The sequence below is a fragment of the Hakea prostrata genome, chromosome 3 (assembly GCF_041222555.1).
Source record: "Hakea prostrata isolate BN-2017 chromosome 3, UWA_Hpros_2, whole genome shotgun sequence".
Lineage (NCBI taxonomy): Eukaryota > Viridiplantae > Streptophyta > Magnoliopsida > Proteales > Proteaceae > Hakea > Hakea prostrata.
The window spans coordinates 37,838,492-37,866,155 of record NC_142602.1 but is presented as its reverse complement, the minus strand read 5'-3'; the positions used below and the strand labels follow the sequence as shown (position 1 = coordinate 37,866,155).

Here is a 27,664-nt window from a genome sequence, read left to right as displayed (position 1 = left end):
ACAGTAGAAGAGATGCTGCATTCTCTGTTGCAAACATCTCTGAACATGTTCTCATGATCATCCTAAGGATTTGAGGCTAGAACAATGATCTTAACCATGATCATTGCAAGCTTTTGAAGGAATCATGATCAAACCATGATTTAATCTCTGTTAAACTTCTAATCTGAATTCTGATCTCTTTGGATCTTCTATGTTGATCATGTTAGTGGTTAATTACTGTGTTTTCTTTCTATGATCCATAATCTATAGATTTCTAGTTGTTCTCTTCTACCATACTATGTGTTCTTCATGATGCATGATAGTTACATATATGGTAGGTTTTATTTCCTTATTTAGATTTATGCTTCTAAGCCTTATTCCATGAAGAACTATGTATGTTTTCATGTTTTCATTACCGAAAGCAATGATCCATCCTCCTATTGTTCTTATCTTTGTTTTCTATTTCAAATTCATCAAGATCCATGGTTGAGTTAATTATGGTAACTTTTTGTTTCCTAATTTGGATCTTGATATCTTGATTTGATTGGTGTTTTGAGGTCCCCTATTTGTTAGAATACTACTGATGTAGTCTACCCCTTGATTAGTACCCTTTTGAACCACCAAATTCGGATTTCATATTTTAAAACTCTGATTTTATAGGCTCTTTTGCATTGGTCGATTGGTCGGTTGGACCACTCGACCAATCCACTCGACCAATGAGTACAGCAACTCCAAATTTGGTCTGTTTCGGATGTTTTGATATCTTTTCAGTTAGGGATCTTTCCTAATATGTTGCATATACTTGTTTAGGACCTTCTTCTCAAGTTTGCCAAGATCTTACTTGATTTCTTAGGATTTCTTGCGAGTTATAAAAGGTAAGGATGGTTATTTCCTTAATTACATAGATAGCATGAATCTAGTTTCTATATTTGAATATCATTAATATGTTTCCTAAATTAGATTCTTACAATGATATACTACTGTTGCATAACTTTGATTACAGTAGCATTACTTATTCATATTAGATTGATTCATGTATGATTTACTTACCAATGTTATACAAGTGATTGTAATTAATGATTTCTTTCCATATATGAAGTTACCATATATGTGATGATATGAATTGATGCATGTGTATGCTTAAGTATGGTTTGGAAAGGAGAGGTGTCCTTTCGACACTTCTGTCCTTGGACTACTACGGGAATATTATGGGATGTTTCCGGAGATGCCCTCTGGACACCTTCCTAAACTGTTGGATGACATATCTAGGATTGTCTAGTAGTGTTTGGCTAGGATGTCCTGTTATGTCAGACCCTAATCGGAGGGGTATTGAGACCGAACGACCCGTGGTAGCAATGGGGATTCATGGGCGCTCAAGACCGGTAACCAACCCGTGAGAGGACGGGAATCACATTGTGGGGGCCATTTATTGGTAGGGTTGCATATGGTTAGACTTGGGCTCACGGGCGCTTAAGACCGGTAACCAACCCGTGAGAGGACGTGAGAGCTTCCCGTTTACCATATGTGGATGATCAATAGGGTTGATGAGTCCGTAGTCCGAGTTGGTCGGTGCCATAGGATACGCTGACTCTAGTGTGAAGGATACTGGAAAGGATCGTCAGGGACGAGGAATGGAAGTATCTCGGATCCGACTTGATGTAACCAAGTAGAAGACTTGCATTTGGCTAGGTTTTACCACGACATGCGCCAAGTACTTATACCAAATGGTTGTGAGAGAGTGTGTTGACTTAACCCCCTGCCATGGTTTGTCCTGAGGGATGAAGGACCCATTACCAAACGGCTGCTCAAGACCGGTGAAATGATCCGTGAGAGAATCCAAGATATCTTAAATGGTTGAGGATGTGAGTGGACTTTCCTAAAGAAGTACGGTGCTATGACTTAAAGCATGTCTGCCAATAGAGACCAGCATACATAGAGTTAGATTCATTCATTCATTGTTTGTCTCATATCATATTGCATTTATGAGTGTTCTGGAATCCTGCCATTTATGTTATTATGGATTTTAAGCGCCTTACCGAGTTTCTTTGAAACTCATTCCTTTATTGTACAATGTTGTTAGACTATCCTGCAGTCTTGAGTGTTATGACGGTCCCTATGAAGAAGCGCAAGGCGAAGAGGCATATCTCCGGGGAAGGTGATTGCGGTTACCACAATTACTCTGAAGATCCCGCGAGTGGTTATGCTCCGTACGATGCTTAGTCCGACCATTGAGTGGAAGCGTCCTTGTGCTATTTATGAGATTTACACTTACAAGGATGTTGTCTATAAAGTGGAGAACAATTTAGTTACCCAATGTACTTGTTACTGGGAATAGATTTTTGTCTAGTTTATTCTTTTAGAGCTACTTTTCTGCTGGTTGTAAAGTGGGATTTTTGCCTCGCTTTACTTATCTGTTTGATACTCTGATTATATTTAGTATTCTGATTCATTTATGATTCATTCTTTCTTTATTGGATCTATGATTTATCTTCCGCACTCTTGTTATGATTGTTCATGATTATGTTATTGTTTATGTGGGAGGTTGATCACTCGATACCTGATCTTCGGGCTGTGGATCACACTCTCGGGTATGCCAGATAGGGTACCGGCTGGGAGGGCGTGACAAAAGGAGGCATATCTTCAAGAAGGTGATTGCGGTTATGACGATTACATTGAAGATTACGCGCTGGTCATGTTGCTTACAATGCTTAGTCTGTCGATAGAGTGGAAGCGTCCTTGTGCTATCTTTGAGATTTACATTTATAGAGATGTTCTCTATAAGATTGAAAACGATTTAGTTACTCATTGCACTTGTTATTGAGATTAGTTTTGATCTCTTTTCCTTTCTTTTTGGAACTACTTTTCCGCTGTTGGTAGAGTGAGATTTCTCGCCTCACTTTACTTTATGATCTTGACATTATTGTTACCTTTCGTACTTTGATGATACATTATTTTATTTCCTTTCTTATGTGGATCTCTCATTTATACTTTGCACATTGATTATTTATGTTCATGATTATGTTATTGTTTATGTGGGAGGATGATTTCCTCGATACTTGATCTTCGGGGCTGTAAATCACACACTCGGGTATGCCAGGTTGGGTACCGGCTGGGTGGATGTGACAGATAGGAAATGATATGACAGGGTGCCTAACCATGTTTCATCTAAACCACCTACAAATGTTTTCTAATCTATATGTTCCTTCTAAGGTTCCTAGGATAATGGACAAATCACAACCCTAGATCAAATCCTCTTTTATACTAACACAATAAGGCACCAAGGATTCCTATGTTTCAAGAAATACTATATATAGAGATATCTTTGAAGACCCCTAAAGAGACTCACAATGGTGCTCTCCTTGTAATGGGTGTGCTTGCTTGTAATTTTTCTTGTGTAATAAAGAATGCTTTTTTATGGTAAGATTTCCTTCCCCAACTTTCTAGTTTTCAATAATCTTTTCGAGAATCCAAAAGGGAACACTAGCAAGGTAAAGATGTAGATCAACGATCTGTTTTTATTTTTTTTCTATTAATTTCATAAATGAAGGATTTTAGATGACATGCCTACAGTTGTGCCTCTACCATCTCCTAGACCCCTTTATAATTTTTTGCATTAAATGCAAACCTGTCTTTTTTCTCTTAATTTCATAAAGGAAGGATTTGAGATGGCATGCCTACAGTCGTGCTTCTACAATCTCCTAAACCTCTCTATAATTTTCTATGTTGCATGCATTAATAGATTATAATTTGTAAATCCATTACAGGAGAGAAAGAAAAAGTCAAAAGTTCCAAAAACCATTTAATAATTGCCTAACTAAAAGCCTAAAGAAGAACCCAATGGAAAATATTAAAAAAACAATAATGTAAAAGATAATAAAGAAATTAAAAAAGAAATAACAGAAACAGAGGGCGGCTTATAAAATTTAATTAATTGACTCACGAGGAGTGGAGAACCATTTGATCTGGTAGAACGTTGAAAACCACATTTGACTTATTCCAATCCGACGGTTTTCATGAGCGCAGTGCACAAATCTTGACTCTTACACGAATAATATTACATTTCACATTGTTTCTTTCTTCTCTCGCCCTTGGCTCTCTCATTCTGAAACAGAGCAGAAGCCTGAAACCAGAGAAAATTGGAGTTGGAAACAAATGGCCATGGCGAGCTTTGCTAGGCGAAAGGCTTATATGCTGTCAAGGAACATCTATAGCTCCTCAGATGCTCTGAGATATTCTCTCTCTTTGTCCTCCTTCTCCAGAAACTTTTCTTCTTCTGGATCCGAAGACAATGATGTCGTGGTGATCGGCGGTGGACCTGGTGGCTATGTCGCTGCCATTAAAGCTGCTCAGTTGGGTCTCAAGACTACATGTGTCGAGAAACGTGGGACTCTCGGTGGTACTTGCCTCAACGTCGGTTGTATCCCATCAAAGGTATTTTGTTGAATTTTCTGTATTCTTCAGTGTGTCAGTTGGAGATGTTCCGTATGGTACGTATTTGTATTCGATTTGCAATCGGTATAGGTTCATCTTTCAGTAGGCCTTTTTAATTGGATTTTCAAAAAAAAGCATACTTCAGTTCGTACAATGATTCAGCTTTTCTCTGTTCTCCGGTCACTATTGATGATTGTTGATGAGGAGTGAATTATGACATTTTTATCATCTGCGGGATATATTTCCCACTGCAAATAAATATTTTTGTTTTCTGTTGCCGGATGGTTATTCTTGCGAAATATTAACCCTGGTAGCTTAAATGATTTTTTATACTAATCTGATTTGTTTTCGAGTATATTCGATTGCTTGATCTTAGCGTGTATATGAAATTTAACTCATCATCTCGTTCTTCCACTGTGGTACTAGTTTGTTAATTAATTATTTAACTGCTACATTTATAAGGAAGTGTAATATGAACTATGTTATTGCTGTGCTGAAAAACATCTGAAGTGATTGATGGTTCTTCTACTTATGAGACTATAGTGAATGCAGTGCTATGTTAACTAGAGAATTCAAAACATGAGCCATACTATATTTAAATCCAGTAATGAGTGGTGTACCCTGGCTGTATGCAGTTACCATTTCTAGAAAGGCAAGTAATAGAGCTTGCCTGCATACCTAGTTTTAGATCCATGTCTTTTCTGTTTCTGGAAAAAGAGATTCTTTCTTTTGATTGAAATGAACAAAAAAAGTGATAATTATTAATGAAATGTTCAAGAGGTACTGCTTTATTTTGGGGTTTCGATGCCAAACAGCAGTGCTACATGGGGGGAACATGCCATTCTTTATTCTGAAATTAATAGCCGGTTAAAACTTGCTCTAACTGAAACCAACAGGTATTAATGTAAAAGCCTATTTTATATTCCACAAAATTCAAAGTATAATTTTTTCTTACCATCGTTAGCTACATTTAGCATCAGCTTTTTCTCAATAATCTGAATTTCTAGTAGGCGTCTTGCTTTGCTAGAAATTTTTATGATTGTTTTATTGATAGTGCTACATGGGGGGAACATGCCATTCTTTATTCTGAAATTAATAGCCGGTTAAAACTTGCTCTAACTGAAACCAACAGGTATTAATGTAAAAGCCTATTTTATATTCCACAAAATTCAAAGTATAATTTTTTCTTACCATCATTAGCTACATTTAGCATCAGCTTTTTCTCAATAATCTGAATTTCTAGTAGGCGTCTTGCTTTGCTAGAAATTTTTATGATTGTTTTATTGATAGTGCTTTGTCATTTACGTAGCATTTTCTTTTTAGTTCTCTAAGGAATCTGAGCCTTCCCCCCCCCCCTCCCCCCCAACTGAGGAGCTTTATTCAATTCTACTAACCAATAAGAGCCAATTCTTTTTCTTTTCTATACCTGTATCTGCCTGGAACAGGTGGTCTTCATACTTGCCTGACCACCTGTCAGGAAAATCTGATACAAAGCTTCTGTATGGTCTTGTAGGCCTTGTAGGAAAGGATATGTATGGTGATTCCAGGACTCTGGAATGCTTGGATGCTGTACTAGACATTCTGTAGTTAGAGCCAGCACACACATGGGAATACTTCTCCTGACATAAATTCATGATGGATTCTGTATTCCTCACTCCTTTATTTTTTCCAGTGAATTTCCTAAATGCAGTTTCTTACACATAAGCTTAGATATGACTTATCATATGTCAAATACTTGATGGAAAGGTAATACACACAAGGTTAAAAGCATCCTTATATTGGTTCTGATGTTGTGTCAGCTTCTTTGAAGAAGGTCCTGACTTTCTTTCCATTAACTTTGGGCTACAAGAAGTTAGAACTTATCTGGAACTTTATAAAAGCCATTAACCATCCAACATTGCCATTGAAGAAGTTTTCTGCAGAACTTAGATGAATAATCATATATTTAGATCGCCGTTTATGAAATTTCAAAGAACCATTAGATGCCTTTACATCAATGCTACCAGTTAAAGTTTCTAGGTTAAGAAGAAAATGGTGTGTGGACATTGAATGTGCTTTTCATAATCTATCATTGCTGCATATATATCATCCATTAGTGCCATTCACAGGTCAGACCATTGATGCTATATGAGTGGGGATTTATAAAGTCAAAATATCCTGTATGAACTCTCTAGCTTCTGCAACCTGAAGTGATATCGTTAGCAGTATGTCATCCTTTAGTGATGCTTGCCCTGACCATGCGTCTTGTGACTTTTGACTAAATGGTAGTTGAGAAGTGGTTAATGTGAAACTAAGATATAATTGCATCTAGGGAAAAATGTTCTGATTCACCCTCATTTTAACGCCTTGCCTACATGTCCTTTACTTTACCTAATTAGATGACAATTTGGAACTTTGACCATTTGATAGATTTTACCCAAAAAAAAAAAAAAACATTTGATAGATCAGACATGGAATGTGCCACCTGTTAAATTCTTCTCTACCAATTTAGATGACAATTTGGTACTTTGACCATTTGATGGATTGGACATGGAAGTGCCACCTGTTAAATTTGGAAGTCATATCATTCTGTATAGTCGACTTTGTGTGGGGTTTCCCTCTTGGTTTTTATGTTTCTCTTGTGGTGTCCACTTTCCTTGTTTTCCAAATATTGCTCATTCATTTTTCTATATAACAATACCAATTCATGGAGATGTTGGCTTGTTAAACTTAAGCTTTGGTTAGATGATATGAACAATTGGGACAGCCAAACTGCTAAATGGAAGTTATTGATGGTGTCTGGATAAGGATTCTAAGTTTGGCTGCAGAAAGCCCCTGTTCCTTTTCGTGATTGATATTGCTTGGCCTTTTATGAATGCAGTTTGTTTGAGCTGAAAAATCAGGAAGCCTCTCACTCCCGCAATTTGGTTAGTTGTAACTCTAGAAATCTGGCACATCATGCTGGAGGAAGGAATGGGTCTAGGAACATGAGTGAATTTGACTGAACTGTTTTGAGGCAATGGTTGTAGTATTTAATGCGAAGTGTGTAGGGTTCTTTATTTCTTCCTGAATTTGAAGAGGGGAAAAAGATATAGCAGAGACTTGATAAAATCATTTCATGTAATATGAGCCTTGGTGCTGCAGTAAAGGTTGCTCCATTATGACCATAGTTGTTAAGGGTCTAGGCATTCAAAGCATTCAAGCCACTGCTTAAGTAATTTACTAGCCCCTAAGTGGTGTTTAGTATTATTTTTTTCTTTATATCGGTTATGTTTTCTGGTGATAGTATAAGCTTAATAGACAATAAAATGATGAATCATGAAATAGAAGTATAGATTATTAAACACAATCAACAGATTCATTCAATACAAAAAATAGTCATTAATATGACATAAAAAATATATACGTCAGTGATGAATTGAGATAAAAAAAATAATAGCGAAGAAAAACATAAATCAGGGGCAATTTATGTGCAAACATATTATTAGTAATATTGAGTGACAATTGCATGCTACAATCCTTCATACTACATGTAGTGTTCTAATAAGTAAAAACATTTCAAGTGTCAACAGAATAACAGTAATAGATTAACAAAATTTAAAAAGAAGCAGAAAAGAAAAATTCTGAGTGTGTTCAAATAAGGGGGAAGATTTACTCAAAGCGTTCGTAATTTTGTATGGTGCAGCCTAGAGAACGTGCAGGAATGGGGGAAATGTGTCACAATGTGAAACCAAGAAGAGAAAAGGGGGAAAAAAAGAAAGAAACACACTGACCAGAGGTAGCAATCTAGTCTATGTTTGAAGGAGGATCAGGAAGAAGAAGATGGAAAGAGGTTGCTGGTGTATGTAATTTTATTAGATACTGCCTGGAGAACAGGAAGGGAAAAATTCTCAGTGTGGAACATAGTTGTCAAGGTGTTGCCTTGGTGCTACCTATGCATCCAGGTGCTTTGGAGGCACGTAGGCATAATTCCTTTGAGTGGTGTTCTTCTGATTCTTTCCACACCTCATATGCCTTGCTTGCTTAGACGCTGTGACAACTATGGTGTGAAATTGAGAAGAAGATGACATGGGAAGGGGGGAAGGGGGGGGGGGGGACACTGACCATCCGTAGCTGATGCCGAAAGGAGGGGAGTGAGGAAGAAAAAGATGAGGTAGCAGATGCCAACTTTGTATCACTGCAGCCTAGAGAACAGGATGTAATATTTTTTTATTTATTTTTTGTTTTGTTTTTTATTTTCATTTTTTTAACAGTGTGAATCTGAGAAGAAGAAAAGAGAAAGAGGGGAGGGGGTCCTCCAGTACTGCATTCTGGAAGGAGGAAGGAGAAGGAAGGACATGCTGGAGGTTGCATGGTTGCAGTCACTGGTGTTTTTCAATTGTTGGAGATTGCAGTTGCTGGAGGTTCCAGTTGTCGCTGGTTGCAGACGCTGGAGGTTGCAGTTGCTGAAGATTGGAGGAAAGGTAGGGAAAGAGAAACAAATGAAACCGAGAAGAAGAAAGAGGAGAGGGGGGGGGGGGAAGGGGATCCTAACCTAGTTGCAGATGCTGGAAGAAGCAGACTGGAAGGAGGAAGCAACGAAGACACTGTTATCTCAGGATAACTAATTTCACAATTTTTAGATGTCTCTCTCCCTTATTTTCATTTTTTTACCTGATGATCCCATGTGATGTAGGTCTAAGGAGACCTGTAAACATGACAAATCAGAGGATAACAATGGAGCCTTAAATTGAATTAATTTCTTATTCCTTTTTTTCTTCTTCTCAAGGGAGCTTAAAAAAGAGACTGAGATAACATCTAAGTGCAGAAAGGCAGTCAAAGCATGGTCAAGGGGACGACTTGGCTGCAAAAGCACACGTTTTTTTGCATTATTAGAAGTCATTAGGCCACCCACCCCCTTAAAACTGCTTTGATGCCTAGGCAATGCTTTGAACCATAATTTGACCCGAGTGGTCACAAGTCTCCAAGTTCTGGAAACAGATTTACTATGAAAGCGGGGTTGAGGCCAGATACATTATGACCCTACCTAGTGATGAAAACCAAGGAGGATGGGATGTATGAGGTCTAAGATTTTTCCAGTCTGGGGCACTTTTAGGGGTTTGGGCTTGGGTTGGATGTTTTAGTTGGCCATGGGAATCTTCGATTGGTTAAATGTTGGTGGTCTAAGGGATCAAAGAAGATTAGGGATCTTTCCAAAACCTAATGGGTGAGAAGGAAATAGTTACAGGGTCGGTCAAATGGGAATTCTTGAATGGATCTTTTCTAGCCTTCCCAAATATTTTTCCTTTCTTTTCTTTTTTCTGGTTTCTTCTTCTTTTCTAGTTTTGCCACAAGAATGAGTGAGGACAAGAGTGTTTTTTTTTTTTGGGTGGGGGGTTCTTAATGGGGTATCACAGGGGTTGTGGGGGCTGGGAAATATGTCTAGAGGTGTCGTAGTGGAGTGGGGTTTAGAGGCCTGCACAGGGTAGGGAAGGGGATCTAGGGGGTTTGTGGTAGCAGGAGGTGGATATTCTGGGTTGCACAGGAGCAGAAGAGGGTGGGGAAGCTGCAATGGGTTGGGAAGTGGCAGGCTTACCTGGGAGAGATCTGAAGATGATATTTACTGGCTGGAGGCTGAGGATGCTTGCTGGAATTGCTGGTTGAAGGCTGAAGATGCCTGCTGGAATTGCTGGTTGAAGGCTGAAGATGCTTGCTGGAATTGCAAAACTGAACTTAGAAGCTTGAATAATGGAAACTTAGACAACCACAGGGTCCCCCTCAAAGGAAAGCTGCCAATACCTCCTTGGCTGCCATATTCTCAATAATTTTATTCATCAAAAACTGTTTTCTTCTGTAGTATATAAGACTCCAAAATAAAACCAACTTCAAAGAGACCTAACTTACTTAGACTTGGACTCTTTACTAGAGTAGACAACTTCAACTGAAAAGAAACTAATTGGGATTCCATAATTAGATTAGAAAACCAACCAAAACACACAACTAAATAAAAGAGAAAAAGACCTAAAGAGACAAAAATAGCCATAAGGGGGTGCGCATGCTAAGCCCTCTTGCAGCTTCTGCTGGGCCCCTTTTTGCTGTTCACATCAATTCCCCCGGCTTGGAAACATTCTTCTTCGATGAATGGGAGAAGGCCATGTATTTCTCGTACTAGTCAGGATTGGATTTTCTTAAAATCATCTGCATGAATCCTTGTGCTCATTGATGGACTCGTCCTTCCACTTGACTAAGAATGCATGGTATCTAGGCCCCTTGCATGTGGTTTTGAGCATGTCATCCAATACTTGTTCAGTAGATTCTTGTACCGGAGGAGTAGGGGGCAGTCGTAGCATATTCTTTGTATCTCCTTCATTCGAATGGTGCCCTATGTAGAGGTATAGGTCTGCTACATTAAAGATATTGCTGATACCTATATTGGAAGGCAAGTGCAGGACGTAGGCATTGGGCCCCACACGATGAGTACCTTGTAGGGTCCCATCTTCTTTGGGCGAAGCTTGGTATTTGCTTTTGCTGGATACGTCTCTTGATGGATGCAACCATTACCATTTCCTGGCTTAAATTCTATGGCCCTCCCGGTGTTGTTCGCTTGGGCTTTGTATATCTCTGTGCTGAGTTCTATCTTTCTCCTGACGTCTGCAAGTATTTCGGTGATGTGCCATAGAAATTCATCTACTTTTATGCTTACCCTAGTCTTAGCTGGTAGGGGTGTTAGATCAATGGGCTTCTGAAGTTGGATACCTAGTAGGGCTTCAAAAGGTGTCCTCTCTATAGTTCAATTGACTAAAATGTTCTAGGCAAACTTTGTGATGTCTAAGACCGTGGGTTAGGTAATGGGGGACAGAATAGAGAAGAAAGAAGGATAAAGAAGATAGGGGGAAGAAGGGAAATCTTAAAAGAATTAGTCTTGAAGAAGGGGAAGAGGGAGAAGAAAACTCATAAGAAGAAGAAAAGAAGAGAAGAGGAGAAGAAGGGGGGGGGGCTGCAAATGCACAAAGCTCAAGCTTTAATTCATTTTTTCTATTCCATGCTCAATAAGCTGATTACAAGTGTTTAAATAACAAAACAAACATACTTGATACGAAAACAACTATAATAGGACTCTTGGTAATTTAAAACTGACAAAAGACTGATCCTACTAGGACTCTTAGGAATTTAAAACTAACTAAAACTTATCCTAGATATCCTACCCAAATAAAAACTTTGATTACATGATTATCCCAATAATACAACAACAACAACAACAACAACAACAACAATAAGCCTTGTCCCAACTAAATGGGGTCGGCTACATGGATTCTTGCCCTTCAATCAGTTTTGTTAGAGGCCATGCTAGATACAAGGTCTAAGCTATACATATCCTTTCTCACCACTTCTTTTAAGGTTATCTTAGGTCTACCCCTAGCTCTTCTAATTCCCTCAATATGGATTATATCACTTCTCCGTACAGGAGCATTTATAGGTCTCCGTTGAACGTGGCCGTGCCACCTCAAACGACTTTCTCTAAGTTTATCACTAGATGGTGTGAAGTCTCCACTCTTGGATATTCCTGAATTACTTGTTTAATCTCAGAGGCTTTAAGGGACGTCACTATCAGTCTCAGTATTATTCTGTTGCTTTATGTTGTTGGGTGAAAGTGAATTCTAGTAGACAACCTAACCACTTTGCATGCTTATTACTAGTGGCCTTTTGTGTGTAGAGATGCTTGAGGGCTTCATGATCAGAGTAGTGCACGAATTCCCTTCCTACTAGGTACTGCCACCAGTTTTTCAGGATTTGGACAACTGCATATAACTCTAGATAATAAGTGGAGTACTTGGGTTTGGCTTCCTTTAGCTTCTCACTGTGGAAGGCTATAGGGTGACCTTGCTGTATTGGAACTCCTCCAATCGCTACGTGAGAGGCATCAGTTTCAACCTCAAACACTTGGAACAAAATCTGGTAACTTCAGGACCGGGGTCTCAGAGTCATCTTTTTTTTTTTTATGGTGTTGAAGGCCCTTGTGGTTGCTGAAATTCATTCGAACATACCTTTGGAGGTTTTTGTATTGTTTGTGAAGGGAGCCATGATGGTACTAAAATCTCTGATGAACCTTCGATAGAAGGAAGCGAGACCATTGAAACTTCGACCTTCTGTGATGCTTCTGGGAAAGGGCCATTCTTCTATACAACGAACCTTTTCTGGGTTTGCTTCAACTCCCTTAGGGATATTATGAATCCCAGAAAGATTACTTTGGGCATCATGAAAGTACGCTTCTTCAAGTTTAGGTATAGTTGCTCCTTCCTTAGGATCTTTAGGACTAATCTTAGGTGCATTACATGTTCTTCTGGCTCTTTACCATACACCAAGATATCATCAAAAGAACTAAGAACTTTCCCAGAAAAGGTTTGAAAACCTGAGTCATTACTCGCATGAAAGTGCTGGGGGCATTGGTGAGCCCAAAAGGCCTAACTTTCCATTCGAACAATCCTCCTCTTGTCTTAAAAGCAGTCTTCTACTCATCTCCTGGTCTCATCCGAATCTGGTGATACCCACTTTTGGGATCCAACTTTGAGAAGATGGAAGCTCCAATAAACATATCTAACATGTCATCCAATTTGGGGCTGGGGAATCTGTACTTAATTGTAATTTTGTTGATAGCCTGTTGTCGACTCACATTCTCCATGAACCATCTTTCTACGGAGTCAACAATGTTGGCACGACACCAGGACTTAGGCATTCTGTGAGATGGCCCTTCTTGAGAAGCTCTTCTACTCGTCTCTGTAACTCTTCATTTTCTGCTAGGTTAGGTTGTCATGTTAGGTTGGGAAGCTCCAGGCACTAGATCTATGGCATGCTGAATATCTTTTAGAGGGGGTAGTCCAATAGGGAGATCTGTTGGTGCAGTGTCTGAGAATTGGGTGAGGAGTTCCTGGATCTGGGGTGGAGGCTCTTCTTCTTGTTGAGGAGTCTTTGCCTTGGTAACTAGTGTTAGAATTACACTAGGCTCTTCTTGAGGATCATCAAACTTCTTGGTGAGTATTTGCCTTGGTAACTAGCGCTAGAATTACACTAGGCTCTTCTTGATGGGGATTAGACTCTTTTGGACTGGACTCTTTTTCACTCTTTTCCTATCTTCCTCTTGCACATTCAAGGGAAGGAATACTATATTTTTTACATTGTGTTTAAACACTCAGCAACTGGACTCCATTACAAGACTCCCCAAATCTGAAGGAATACCATATTTTTTTCATTTTGTTTAAAACTCTGCAACTGGACTCCATTACAGGACTCCCCAAATCTGAATATACTTTTCAAAATGCCCTACGGGTCTTCCCCTCACTGCAAGCAAGCTTGTGAAAGTTTTGACAGGTTTTAAAGAGTATTTTGGTGTGGGATTCTGCATTTAAGCTAATTAAAGTATAAAGAACATGTTGGCACATACATTCTGCTAAAAAAATTCAATGTAGATATGTCATTCAAAGTACATAACATTAATGTAGAGTTGACCGAGAGGTACACAATAAATTAACTATACTTAAGTACATAACATTCAATATACGACTTCTAAGTTCAATTCAAAACATCAAATAAACTCGAAACATCAAAATTCAAATACAATGTTACTAACAATAAAAATAAAATGGGAGGTACAACTCACTAAGTCAGTGCCAAGAGGAGTGCCTCGGTGGATCCATCCCATAACTTGAGTTGTACTGTGCCTGTGACATCCTCTCCTCTAACTAACAAACATAGACATCCCATGAGATGTGATGCCTATGGTAGTCGAGGTAATCGACAACTACAGTTCTATAGGTCTTGTCGTCAACATGTGTAAGATATCCAATTTGAGGGAATACACAGTACAGATAGGGAAGTCCTGATTCAGCCTTAGGAGGTAGGGGTTGGGGTTGCACACTAAAGATCTGCTCCACGAACGTCTATGCCCCCGAGTTAGCATCCATATAAGTTGCACCCCTGTGCACATATACCGTCCTCCCGTCAAACGCTAGATAATACATCCTATTTTGTTCCACTGGTCTCTGTCTCCCATAATCCTGAGGAAACCCTTGACCATAAGATGTATAACCGTAAGCCCTAGAAGAAGATGCAGCACTCTCTATACCACTCTTGTACAAGTGGGAATCTGCTATTGCCGGTATCCAGTTTCAAGCTTCACAAGCCTCTTAACTCATCTAGATTCATAGATACCATGGAGCCTGCCAAGCTATTCACATCAGTGGGATGGTAAGACCCATACGATTAAGTGTCATCCTCATACCCATGTCTATGCTGTTTCCCTTTCCCTTTCCCCTATCGGCTGTAAGTGGAAGTCCGACCTGCACCGTGGTCGACATCCTGGGTAGCGTGGGTGAACTAAGTCTCCCCCGTGAACCTTAATGGCCCTCCCTATCCCTGATTCTCAACTAGGGTCACTGTTAGCTCTGGTGGTGGTGGTGTTGGTCGTCTCTCCCGTGGTTCAGCTGAATCCTGATCAGCAGACCCATCATCATCACTCCCACTGTCATCCCCACTACCAAGTCCAACATCATCATCATCATCATCATCCTGTGCCTGACTAGTGGGTGGCTGAGTAACATCATCATCATCATTTGACCACACTATTATCCTCACTGACACTGGATGCACCAGGGTGTGGTACAAAGGGACGGTTAGGCTTTGTGTGCACTCTCCCATCTGTGGCCAAGAACTCATCCACATTAGCTCCCATTTCCCATGCAATTTGACTGTTGGGTATACCTCCCCCCTCATCCAACAATGGCTTTCTGAGCCACTCAAATAGGGGGTCCTCCTCATCATCCATGGCAAAGATGTCAGTCAACTTAATCTTGTCCCCATTACCTCAATCTTGACCTAACTTAATGTGCTTCTCTCTTAACCTCATATTAGAGTGAACATATACAAGATCCTCTAGTTGCTTCAACCCCAAACGGTTCTGCCTCTTAGAATGTATCAGATTGAATGTGCTCCAGTTACGCTCGTAGCCGGTGGCAAAAGATGTCTGTGAGAGCACTCTAACTGCAATATTAGTCAAGTACTCCTAGTCTATTCATATTGCAGCCACCACTCAACTGCAAGAAACATAATCAACCAAATTAATAACAGTAAAAATAAATTGTGTCAAAAACTCAAATTGCTAAGACTTAAACTAAGTGCCTAACTAGGAGTGGTGTTCTCCTGAGCCTGAATAGCCATTGAGCGATCCAAAGCTACCAGTAGCATCTTTAAAAGCCTTTAACTGCAATAAATAATTACAACGTTAGTATAAAAAACAAGTAGTTATATCTTAAGTACTAGACTACTAGTCATCTCACAAGTCACAAGTCACAATCTTACCTCTTTATTAATTAATGCTTGTTTTGCCGGATCTGGTTCCAACCTTTCCACAATTTGATGGACTGCCTGGATCAAATCTACCCTCATCCCAAGTTCTTTATTGTAGCGTTACACGGGATTCAAATAATAGGCTATCAAACAAACCAACAAATGAGATGGTAAGAAACTACAGAACAACATAATAAGTATTAAATTATTAACAATTAAGTAAAAACTTTAAAATTTTAATAACTTTCAACTCACCAGCCAAATGCAATGGATGTTTAAATTGCCTTTCCCACCTCTCCTAGATGATATCAAGGAATTTCTAATTGCCCTTAGGATATACTTTCTTAACCATCTCCTTCATCTCCACTGCAACCCATATATATGGTAACGTTGGTTTCGTTTGTTGATCTACTAACTTCAAGACTGTCACCACAGGGTCTAGAAGCTTCACAACAACTTTTAGACTTCCCTTGAAGGTATCACTGGATATGGTAACCCGTGCTGCTTTCCCTACCGGTGTATCTGATTGGGGCCAAGTAAACTACTCTTCAGATGCAAACATTGCATGTAGTTGGGTTTTCTTCTTCTCAAAACTCTTCAAGGCAATCCAATTTGTAGCAAATCTTGTGACCCCAGGTCTCACCAAGTCACCACCACATATCCTCCTCAACATATCCAATGCATATCCATGGTTGTATACGAATGTGGTCACATTTTGAGCCCGTTGAACGACGTTCTTCACAAATTTGATTTGCCTCATGTCTTTCAACATCAAGGAGTCCAAAAGAGCCTCTACCGAGGATTCTCCATCAGCTTCATCCCAGCCTTTTTGAAATTGGAGCCATTATCAATCATAATCTGCACCATGTGCTTGACTCCAACCTCTTTCACCACACTCTTCAACAACCTATTATGTATTTTGCATCCTTCTTGTAACTGGATGCATCAATAGACTTGAGGAACATTATCCTCCCATCACCATTCAACATTAAATTGATGATAGACTGTCTACTGGGACTAGTCCAACCATCACACATCACTGTCACTCCATGGTGCCTCCACGTTGGCTTAAGACCATCAATGTAGGTCTTCAAGTCTTCCTTATGCCGTGGGAGATATACATTATATATCTTATATGGGGTTGGCCCAACCACCCCATGTCCAACACCACTAATCTCATCCACCTTCCCTTTATAATAAGGCCCCTGTGCAGCATTTGCAGGAACATTGTGATATAATGCCCACTTAGAAAAGGCCATCCCCACCTTCTCCTTTACATTACCCCATATATGCTTTAATTTCTTTTGTTTTGTCTGTGACCTCGCAAACAAGTCAGGATTAGTGTGTAGTATCTGCACATCAGGATTTATCACAATGGGTCTAGAAGCAGCAGATGTGGCACTGGGTTTAGGTGCAGCAGATGTGGCACTAGGTCGTGGTCGTGGGGCCCATGGTAATGGAGTTGACTCTTTGACACTCTGGCTCCTCCTCATGTTGGAGCTGCCTCCGCTTGCCCTCTCAACATCCAGATCTCTGGATGACCCTGCACCCATGGCCCTCTGTGTCCTCCTGATCTCATCGAGTCTATGGAACTCCCTACTCATCCTGAGTACTCTCTCCATCTTTGCCTCTGGGGATGATGCATCTCCTGGATTTGGATCCAAATTTTGCTCTCCCACTTCCTTAAGCATGTTGTTTGGAACTAATTCTTCATTACTTTCTTTTGTGCCCTCTTCTCTTGCCCTCCTGTCATATATTTTTCCATTGCCACTTTAACTTATAAGGGACGTTGGGGCATCCAACCACATTGGGGTCCCCTCCCCCTAGATGAATCTATAGTTGAGTGGCCCCATTTGATCCAATTTTTTTCAAACAATATTTACACTTTGACTTCTTCTTGTCATCCGTCAGAGGCCTACCATGCTCCCAAGCTATGTCTGACATCGTGTTTCTAAGTCTCTAACTCAAAAGTTTGTGCCTGAATCCTGATACAAACATACATAATAATCACCGTTAAAATAGAAACCCAACACTTTAATTTTAGTTTAACGACACTAAAGTCTAAAAACACATTTTGGTGCGACTTGTAAAGTGTAAACTAAGGTATTCATATACATTTTGAAGTTTTTGTTCCTAATTAAAAATATTTTTTTACAATTAAAATATTTTTCATAATAATTATTAAAAATAAGAAAAATCAGAAAACATAGTAAAACACTTCAAAAATCAGATTCAATCAATTACATATGTAAACTAAGGTATTCATAAACATTTTGAAATTTTGTTCCCAATTAAAAATATTTTTTTATAATAATTATTAAATACAAGAAAAATCAGAAAACATAGTAAAACACTTCAAAAAACAGATTCAATCAATTACCTATGTAAACTAAGGTATTCATAAACATTTTGAAAATTTTGTTCCTAATTAAAAATAATTTTTATAATTAAAATTTTTTTTATAATAATTATTAAATACAAGAAAAATCAGAAAACATAGTAAAACACTTAAAAAATCAGATTCAATTAATTACATATGTAAATCTACTTATTAGAGACAACACATAACAATTTCAACTCAATACAATATGCTTTGAGCATATGAAACAAATAAAAAAATGGAATTTTTTAGGTATTTTTGAAATCAGAAAAAAAAAAAAAAACTAGAACACTACAACGATCAAATCCAACAACAACCACTTGTTAATCTAGCTTCTAGAGACCATCATAGTAAATTTTAAAACATTCCAACACCATTTGACCATGAAGTAAAGGAAAAAATAAAAAAATAGGGGGAACTTAGGTTACCTTGCAACAAAGCTTGAAAACTATGAAATAATCCACCAAGAAGGGCCGAAATCAACAAAGGAGTGCTCAAAAGTGGTCGAAATGATGCAAACCATGAAAAACAAGTAAAAAATGGAGTCGAAACTCCCTGCTGCCGCAGTGTTTTTGTGATCCCAGAGTTTCGATCAAAAGAGATGAGTTTTTAAGAAAGTGAATGGGCTGGTTCAGCCGGTTCACTTCACTATTTAACCCAATTTCGAGTTTCGATCAAAACGGTTGAAGTTTCCCGCATTTCCCCATCTGGTCGAGTCTGGTTCAAGGTCGAAATTTTGACAGTTTTGATCGAAACTATCGAAGTTTGGATAGTTTCGATCGAAACCTAGGACTTTTTTTCGGTCCACTGGTTTTTCGTTTTGACATTCCAAAAATGTGCATGTTTTGACCGAATTTTGTACTATGCCTACAGCTGCCTAGCACTTTACGCTTAAGGTGCACGTTTCTCAAAATTGATGTCCTAACAGTAACCAAACTGGGTTGCATTGAATAGGCCGTTAAGGGGATCTGAATTAGTCAGTCGACACACCTCCTGAACCAGTGCTTGGAATTGGTTTACATTCATAATCAGATTTTCTCCTCTTTTTTTTTTTTTTTTTTTTGGGGGGGGGGGGGGGAGGAGATGAGAAAGTACAAGTACAATATTCCTCAGATTAAGGAGATGTACATAGGTCAGGGATACATACATTTGACCAACTCACTAGCCTCTTTTTATATACAGTTTGTCTATCAAGGTTAGTAAATGAGGATAACAAAAAATCATTCTTAAACAGGCTAATCATATTCGTGCCTATATTATATAGGATGTCAATTAGTGATGGGTTAGGGAAAGAGGCCATGGTTTTTGTGTGGGTTTGGGAAGAAGATCAAGTACTTCTTGCACATTACACCAGAATTTAAAATTTTGTATCTGGGAAAGCAGTGCCTGATCCAGCCCTTTTGGATAACACGAAAACACATCTTGCATAAAATTAGCTGTCTCAAGCCATCCCATTGTAATTATCTGGAAGAATCCTTCCCAATAAAGTCAAGATATCCACCCTATCCGATTTGGAAGGCATATGTGATTCAGTAGGATAACTAGATTGTGTATGTGGCACCCCAAACTAACCATAGCCAGAATAGTCAAAATCACCACTCTGCTCACCATAAGCATAATAATATACAACCCCTGAGATGTACGCCAATGCCTCTACGCTCGTGCTTCCCAAACTTTCAACCAAGACATTCATACTCCTATCCTGAGGTTGTGACAATTCTGTGAGTCATGATTGCATCTCTTATACGAAGTGGGGGCACCATGGTCTAGGATGTGCTTGAAACTAGGCTATTGCACATGTAGGCCAGATGTAGTAGCAATTCACTATAGTTCCAAGAGCAGTGAATTTTCTAGCAAAAATCAACCAAAAACTTGAAGATGTGAACTTATAGCTGTTAAATATAGAAACTTAATCAAGCTAAAGCAAGATATGTCCTCACAATCATGATATGGTCACTTTTATATGTCAAGTTGGATTGGATTTGGGTGAAGCTTGATCTCAACTTAACAGAGATCTCATTTGAATTGGGTAGTTTCTGTTTGGCCTTGAACCTTACTTCCCCTTCCTAAAATAGTGAGATATCCTAGGAGATCTTGAACTACGATGACATTGATGGAAGTAGTTGTTCAAATGTCATCTTCGGGAAAGCATTTTGGAAACCAAGATTATAGAGAAAGCTGCATTCAACTCCTTATCAAGGTTGTCAAGGCGGCCAAGGTGATTCGGTCTCCACTCAAGCACCTAGGCAATAAAGTGGTGCCTAAGCAGCGATGCAGCTACCAAAGCAGTTGGGGCAATTTTTTTTTATACAATTATTTTGTGGCATAAATAACTTACCAAAATTGATATAGTTTCACTATAAGCTAAACAAATATTAATGAATCATAATTATGAAATATTATTATTAAAAAATAACATAAGTTCTACTCATCATAATACAAATATACAATAGCAATTAGTAGTATAATGTAATAACCTTTTTTTTTTTGCATTAACTTAATGTAATAACATTATAACATATGCAACCTAGAGGGGGGGGGGGTGATTAGGTTGCAACTAGTGGAATTGCCCAATTTTTCGGTTTGATTGAAAATTCAAGGTAAATTGAAAATTCAAATGAAATTTAGCAATAACAAACAACCACAACATAAGAATTTATAGTGGTTCAACTTTACAAGTCTACATCCACTTCTCTCTTGGCCTCAAGAGAGATTTTCACTAGTAATTCTCTTTCAATATAATGGGTAGAGATCAAACCCTTACAATCTATGTTCAATAGGGCAAGAGCACCCTTTACAATATTTGTTCTAAATAGGGCAAGAGTACCCTTTACAATCTTTGTTTATCCTAGGGCAAGAACACCCTCTTCAATCTTTGTTCACGGGCAAGAGTACCCAAACAATCTTTGTTCATAGGCAAGAGTACCCAAACAATCTTTGTTCATGGGCAAAAGTACCCAAAATCAATTCTAATCTACCTAGACTAGAATTGAGCAAATACAAGAGAAGGATGTCACCTAACAAGACGTGTGACACTTTACCTCTTGTGTGGAGTATGATGTAATGAGAGTGTATGCTCAAATGGAAATGAATGCACCACCAACGCCTTCAATCACCTCAAACTTGGCTTCCACAAGCTTGGTTAACACCTTGGTATGTTCTTCAAGGTTGAGTGAGGATGAGAGGCAAAACCCAATTGATTTCTTGTAGTTTAAGAACTTGAGAGTACTTGGGGAGTAGTTGATCAATTGGCAAGGTTCTTGGTCTCAAATGGGGTAAATTAGGCTTATATAGATGGCCTTTGAGTGCCTTAGCTCAACCCCCAATGGATGGGAAACAGATAGATTTTAGTCATAATTTCAGTTTAGACGGACGTCCGTCTGAATCAGACGGAGCTCCATCTGGAAAGTAGCCGTTGAGGCTTAAGTAAGAACTAGACGGACGTTCGTTTGGCTTGCTTCTCTGTGACCAGACGGACGACCGTCTGATCAAACAAACCTTTGTTTGAAGTACAGACAACACAGTTAGATGCAAACAGGGACTTGATTGGGTTTTTAGGGTTTTCTAGCCAATCCTAAGCCTCATACACTCTCCTAACATGCCCTAAGTCAGTCTAATGACATGATATGTGTATAATTGAGTGCAATTACATGTGAGTGTACATGAAGTGACTTAAGTCCTAATTTGCTAAGTCTTCTTGCTTGAGCTTGAGTTGATGATCATTGATGTTCTTGAGTCTTCTTGTACTCCATTCTTCATGCTCATCTTGACCTAGACGTCATGTCCATCTTGGCTTGGTCTTGGCCTTGACTTGGGCTTAGGCGTTCGACATTGAGTTGGATTTGGTCCACTTGCTCTCATATTGAACTAGACAAACACAACTCAGTATAGCCATTAATAATTCATGTTTGTTATCATAAAAACTAATGGAAGTTAATGTAGCAATGCTGACATGACATTTCCCAACAAACTATATAAAATTATAAATATGAAATGGAAGTTTGGGGATAACATTTTTTATTGTATGGGGAAAAAGTATGCATGATTGGTCTACAATATATACAATTGTTAGCTTGTTGTTCAACTTAAGCATTTGGTTTCTTTTACCCAACTATTTTAAGTAAGAGAATAATTCTCGCATATGAACTGAAATTTAATCTGTCTGCTTTTTTGTACTGTTTTTTTGACTGAATCGATAAATTGATAGATCACATTATTCTGAATTCAAAGTGAATAACTACTGCATTCATATATGGTTTTGTAGAATAAAAATTTGATATTTTTAAAAAAATCAAAAGAAAAAAAAGTTCAGGTATAAAATGTCAAAAAAGTAACCACTTTAGTGCCTAGGCGGCTATGTGGTGCATAAGGCAACAAAGCGGCAGCATCTAGGCAATAAAGCGGCTGAAATCTTGCATGTCCAAAAAGAGGCTCAATGCCGAGGTGGTAAAAAAAAAACTGCCTAGGTGCATAGGAGGCTGCATTGATAACAGTGATCCTTATAGTTGGATTGGTGAACAACAATTATTTGAGGTTACAGATACGTGTTCTTTAACCTAATCTATTGTAGAATTTACGGATAATGTACAATGTGACATCTTGCCTCCAAAGGTATGAAATATGCTTCTTAGTCCACCATGTTATTTGATAAGAACTTGCAATATTGTGCAATCATTTAAGTATGACAATACGACCATGAAGTGTCTTCCCTTAAGGGCCCCCTTAAGATTAGACTCAAGCAAGTTTCATCAACTGTAGCTTCAGACAATCTCCTTCTCCCTTTTCCACACTAGACACAGTCAATTTCATTTTAGAAGAGGAGAATTGGTGCAATATTTCTTGGTTGTTGAATCGGCATGATTGGCTGTGCAGACTCAGATCCAAAAAGAACCAGTATAATGGTTTTTGGTTTAGCAAGGTTAGAATTAGTTATTTATTTAAATCATACAGAAGGTATTCATATATGGAGATTCTCCCCTCAACTTGGTCAAATAAAGTGTTAAGGATGTTTATTTCACTTTTAGTTTTTTTTTATGCCAATCTGACTTCATCGAATGCTAGTATAATGCATATGTACAGCTGTGCTGGAAAACTTTTGCCTTAAATCTTATTTTGTTTCAGTTTACCTTCGTTGGAGTTAAGAAATTGAAATGCAAGCTGTATCTCAGTTTTATGTGGAGCCTCATAATTTTCTCCTAAAAAATACTTGCATGTGAGTCAACAATGGACACAATGAATTGAATAGAAGTTTGACTTTTACTATTTGAGAGTGTCTGATCATGCAATCTCTTTTCTCTTCCTGTTCAACTGTTCTCTTCTCCTAAGTGGCCCTCCACCAATTTGGTATTAGGGCCAAAGGATCCATCTCTTTCCTTGTAAACCTCTCATTCCCTTCTCTCATCACTACATTATTTACTTCCTTTCAATTGAAGCAGATCATATGTCAGGATGGCTTGAAATGATGCTTCAGAAGTAGTGGATAGCCATAACGTTAGTCATTTCCTGGTCTACAGTTTAGGTTCCATTGCTGTCAAGTTATTTCCGTTGTCAGCCTGTCATTTGAAACCGCTGAATGTTGTCCCTTTACTGTAAATATAGATTTATGTGAACCTGTTAGTGAATTCTTTTTGCTCATTTCAAATGGTTCAAAGAAGGTGATTGTATTTAAAAAGAAATCAGTGATTTGTGAGTGCAGCTAAAAGCTTGGATCACTTCTTTTATCTGCTCTCCAGTAGGATAGACAGTGGCAGGTTTGTCGTTTCACTGCCCCATCTAAGAGGGCAGGAAGATGCTTGATGCAGGTCGAGCACCAAATCGGCCAACTTCTCTTTGAAATCAAATTAGGGTTGAATATATATGGATGTTGGGCCTTTGTTCAGCGGGTTCATGTGGTCATGGGCCTATAAATTTCGTGTTTAGGTCGAGTACAAAAATAGGCTTTTATTTTAGTTTAGTTGGTCTAAGTATGTAAATTCTGTCCAACTTAAGTTATAAGGCAGAATAGTCTTTTTCATGTTTTATTTTATTGTGAATAATGTTTGAGGCAGTCTAAAATATGATAAGGAGTCCATTTAAGTTTAGTTCGAAGATTCCTATTTGAATTTGGATTAGTGTGTTGAGTACAACTAGGAGAGTCAGTTTCTAAGTCCTAATTTCACTAGTTCTTATGTAAGGCTATATAAATAAAGCCCTGGGCATGTAACAGATACATATTTCAGAATTCAATTAGCAAGGAGTGTCTTGCTGCCTAAGAGCAAGGTTAGTAGAGCTTCTCATCAGTGGTTAGGGTCCTAGGGTCCTCCATGCAATCGAGTAAGCAACCTAGGTTTCTATTTTAGGATTCTCCTTCGGCAGTGCTTGTAGCCTGCCTCCACTCTTTTTCATCTCCATCACACCCCATTACAAGGCTTCCGTTACAGGTAAGTAACAAGTCAGCACTTAATTCCATTTCCCTTCTCATATCACCCTCTTTTTTATTTTTCTTGAATTCTTGGACTTTTCTAGGGTCCTAAAGTTCAAGGTCAGATCTACACCAATCTAACCATAGATCTGTCCCAAATTATAGGTTCATCATCCCCCGCCCTAGTGACCTTAGATTCCAATATGACCCCATTTTGACTACCCGATTTCAAGATCCAATTTTTTTTCTTGAATTTTCGCACTCCTTAGAACCCCCAAAAATAAGAACCCTTATATCTTCTAATTTATCGATCCACACCGAACCAAACTTAAGGGACCATATCCTTATAGCATTACTTACTTTCCCTACAAGATTTGCTCCATTCCCATAACTTTTCATCCCATATCTCAAGAACCTGCCCCATCCCACCAGAGATTCCACCATTTTAAATTTCTCCAAAACTAACACTCCTATGTTCTTCCATACCAATTAATCCAACCAGGGAAATATAGCTACTAGTTTAAATCCAATTAAGTTCATAACCCTAATCCACCCCATATGAGTTGGTTCTCTTAAAAGATCTTGGAAGAACTGGTCTTCATTCAATTGAGACTACATCAATGCTGCTTGGCAGCATTCCTTTTCCCAATTAACAAATAAATGTTTTTGTTAGATGTTTATTTAATATTATATTTAATTCGTAATGATGTATTTTTTGGGCTTGCTGTCCTAAGATCTGGACCCTAAACTAGTTCACAACTAGAAATTTCTTGGGAATATGTTCCCATGGTCATCAAACTATCTTCTCTGTAATTTTGATATAAGGCACAAGTGGGAGTGTGTATATTTGTACGAAAATTGAACTGGATCACAGGAATTTCGGACGTGTTGCTCCCAAATGATAAAGAACAAGGTTATTGATTGTAAATTCTGATTAGTACCCTGACCTGAGAAGTCCTTTATAGTTATGGTTACCCTTCCAGACGCTGCTCTTGCGGAAGCCTTGTGCATTGCGTTCACCATATGCATATGCATGTATGGTGTAATGATTTTGTGGTGCTTGATTATGAGCTGAGTGTGTTCATGTTCTTCAACCCGACTTGTCGATCTCTCCACTGCTACTAAGATTCTGCAAAATCTTAAACCTTTACTGTTATCATCCCCACCATGTACTGGCCTAAACCTAATATTAAGTGTTAACCTGCAAAATATCCAAACCTAAGCCTACCGAATTTGACTGTTCATATGAGGACCTGGTTTATTGGCTTCTAGATGACCTCTTTCAATCTAGTACTATAGCACATGACTAACTGAAATAACAACTATTTTCCTTCCTTGAGTTTGTGAGGAAGAACCTTCCTCAAAATGTCACCGATTAGAAAGATACTTTAGCAAGGTTTTTATTCTTTTCGTTTTTGTTATTGATTCTGAAGTTCTTATTGGAATTAAATTTTGTTAAAATGGAAAATAGTGCAACTAGCTTTTCTCCTTTCTACGACATTTTCATGATAGACTCTTGTTTTTTTCCTTTTTAGGATACCATCTATTGAATTAATTAATTGTTTGTAATTTATTTCTCGCTTCTTTGTCAGGCACTTCTTCATTCCTCCCACATGTTCCATGAAGCTAAGCATTCTTTTCCCAGCCATGGTGTGAAGTTCTCTTCTGTTGAAGTTGATCTGCCAGCCATGATGGCCCAGAAAGATAAAGCTGTTTCTAATTTGACAAAGGGTATTGAAGGGCTTTTCAAAAAAAATAAGGTTAACTATGTCAAAGGCTATGGAAAGTTCATCTCCCCTTCAGAAGTCTCTGTGGACACGCTTGATGGTGGAAGTACCATTGTCAAAGGCAAGAATATCATAATTGCAACTGGCTCTGATGTCAAGTCCCTCCCAGGTGTCACCATTGATGAGAAGAAGATTGTATCATCAACTGGAGCTCTTTATTTGTCAGAGGTCCCTAAGAAACTCATTGTCATTGGGGCCGGCTACATTGGCCTTGAGATGGGCTCAGTTTGGGGTCGGCTTGGGTCTGAAGTTATTGTTGTTGAATTTGCTCCGGACATTGTTCCTACCATGGATGGTGAGATCAGAAAACAATTCCAGCGTTCATTGGAGAAGCAAGGAATGAAGTTCATGCTTAAGACCAAGGTGACGGGGGTCGACACTTCTGGGGAAGGTGTGAAGCTGACTCTTGAACCAGCCGCTGGTGGCGAGCAGAGTACTCTCGAAACAGATGTTGTTCTTGTTTCCGCTGGCAGAGTACCATTCACAGCTGGGCTTGACCTAGAAAAGATTGGTGTCAATACAGATAAGATGGGCCGAATAACAGTCAATGAGAGGTTTGCAACTAATGTTCCTGGTGTATTTGCCATTGGGGATGCTATTCCAGGACCCATGCTTGCCCACAAGGCAGAAGAGGATGGTGTAGCCTGTGTTGAGTTCATAGCAGGTAAAGAAGGGCATGTGGACTATGATATGGTACCCGGGGTTGTGTATACACACCCAGAGGTTGCGTCTGTTGGAAAGACTGAGGAACAGGTGAAGGCACTTGGGGCTGATTATCGTGTGGGCAAATTCCCTTTTCTTGCAAACAGCAGGGCCAAGGCAATTGATGATGCTGAAGGGGTGGTAAAGGTACTTGCAGAAAAGGATACAGACAAGATATTGGGGGTTCACATCATGTCACCTAATGCGGGTGAGCTTATCCATGAGGCAGTTCTTGCAATGCAGTATGGGGCATCGAGTGAAGACATTGCACGAACATGCCATGCTCATCCTACAATGAGTGAGGCCTTGAAGGAAGCTTGCATGGCGACTTATGATAAGCCTATTCACATGTAGACACGGAATGCGTTAATTCCCTTTTACTTAGTTTTTTGTTGGGATTTTTGGAATATCTTAGCTGAGGTGTATTCCGGAAATCCATGGTTTTGTAAACGGTGGTTTGGACAAAAAATTTAGGGCATAAACTGGAACAAAACTTTCGGTCAAATCTACGGCCATAGGTATAAAATCCAGTAAATACTGTAATTTTAATTCGGGGGAATTCCAAATCCTGAACTTGGAGAAACAGGCGAGTCGGCTTTCTTTTTCATGCTGTTGGTCTGCAATTTCAGTTTCTGGTAATATTTTATTTCTTTATTTTGCAAAACATTTGAGTTATTGATGTAACCT

At 38.8% G+C, this 27,664-nt stretch overlaps 1 protein-coding gene across 1 annotated transcript; it reads left to right on the top strand.

The window, feature by feature from the left end:
- Positions 1-4,046: 4,046 nt before the first annotated feature.
- LOC149022193 (dihydrolipoyl dehydrogenase 1, mitochondrial) lies at positions 4,047-27,664 on the top strand. Its single transcript, XM_089150361.1, has 2 exons — positions 4,047-4,410; positions 26,081-27,664. Exons 1-2 carry the CDS (start codon positions 4,132-4,134, stop codon positions 27,329-27,331), a joined length of 1,530 nt encoding a protein of 509 aa, XP_089006487.1. The 5' UTR covers positions 4,047-4,131; the 3' UTR covers positions 27,332-27,664.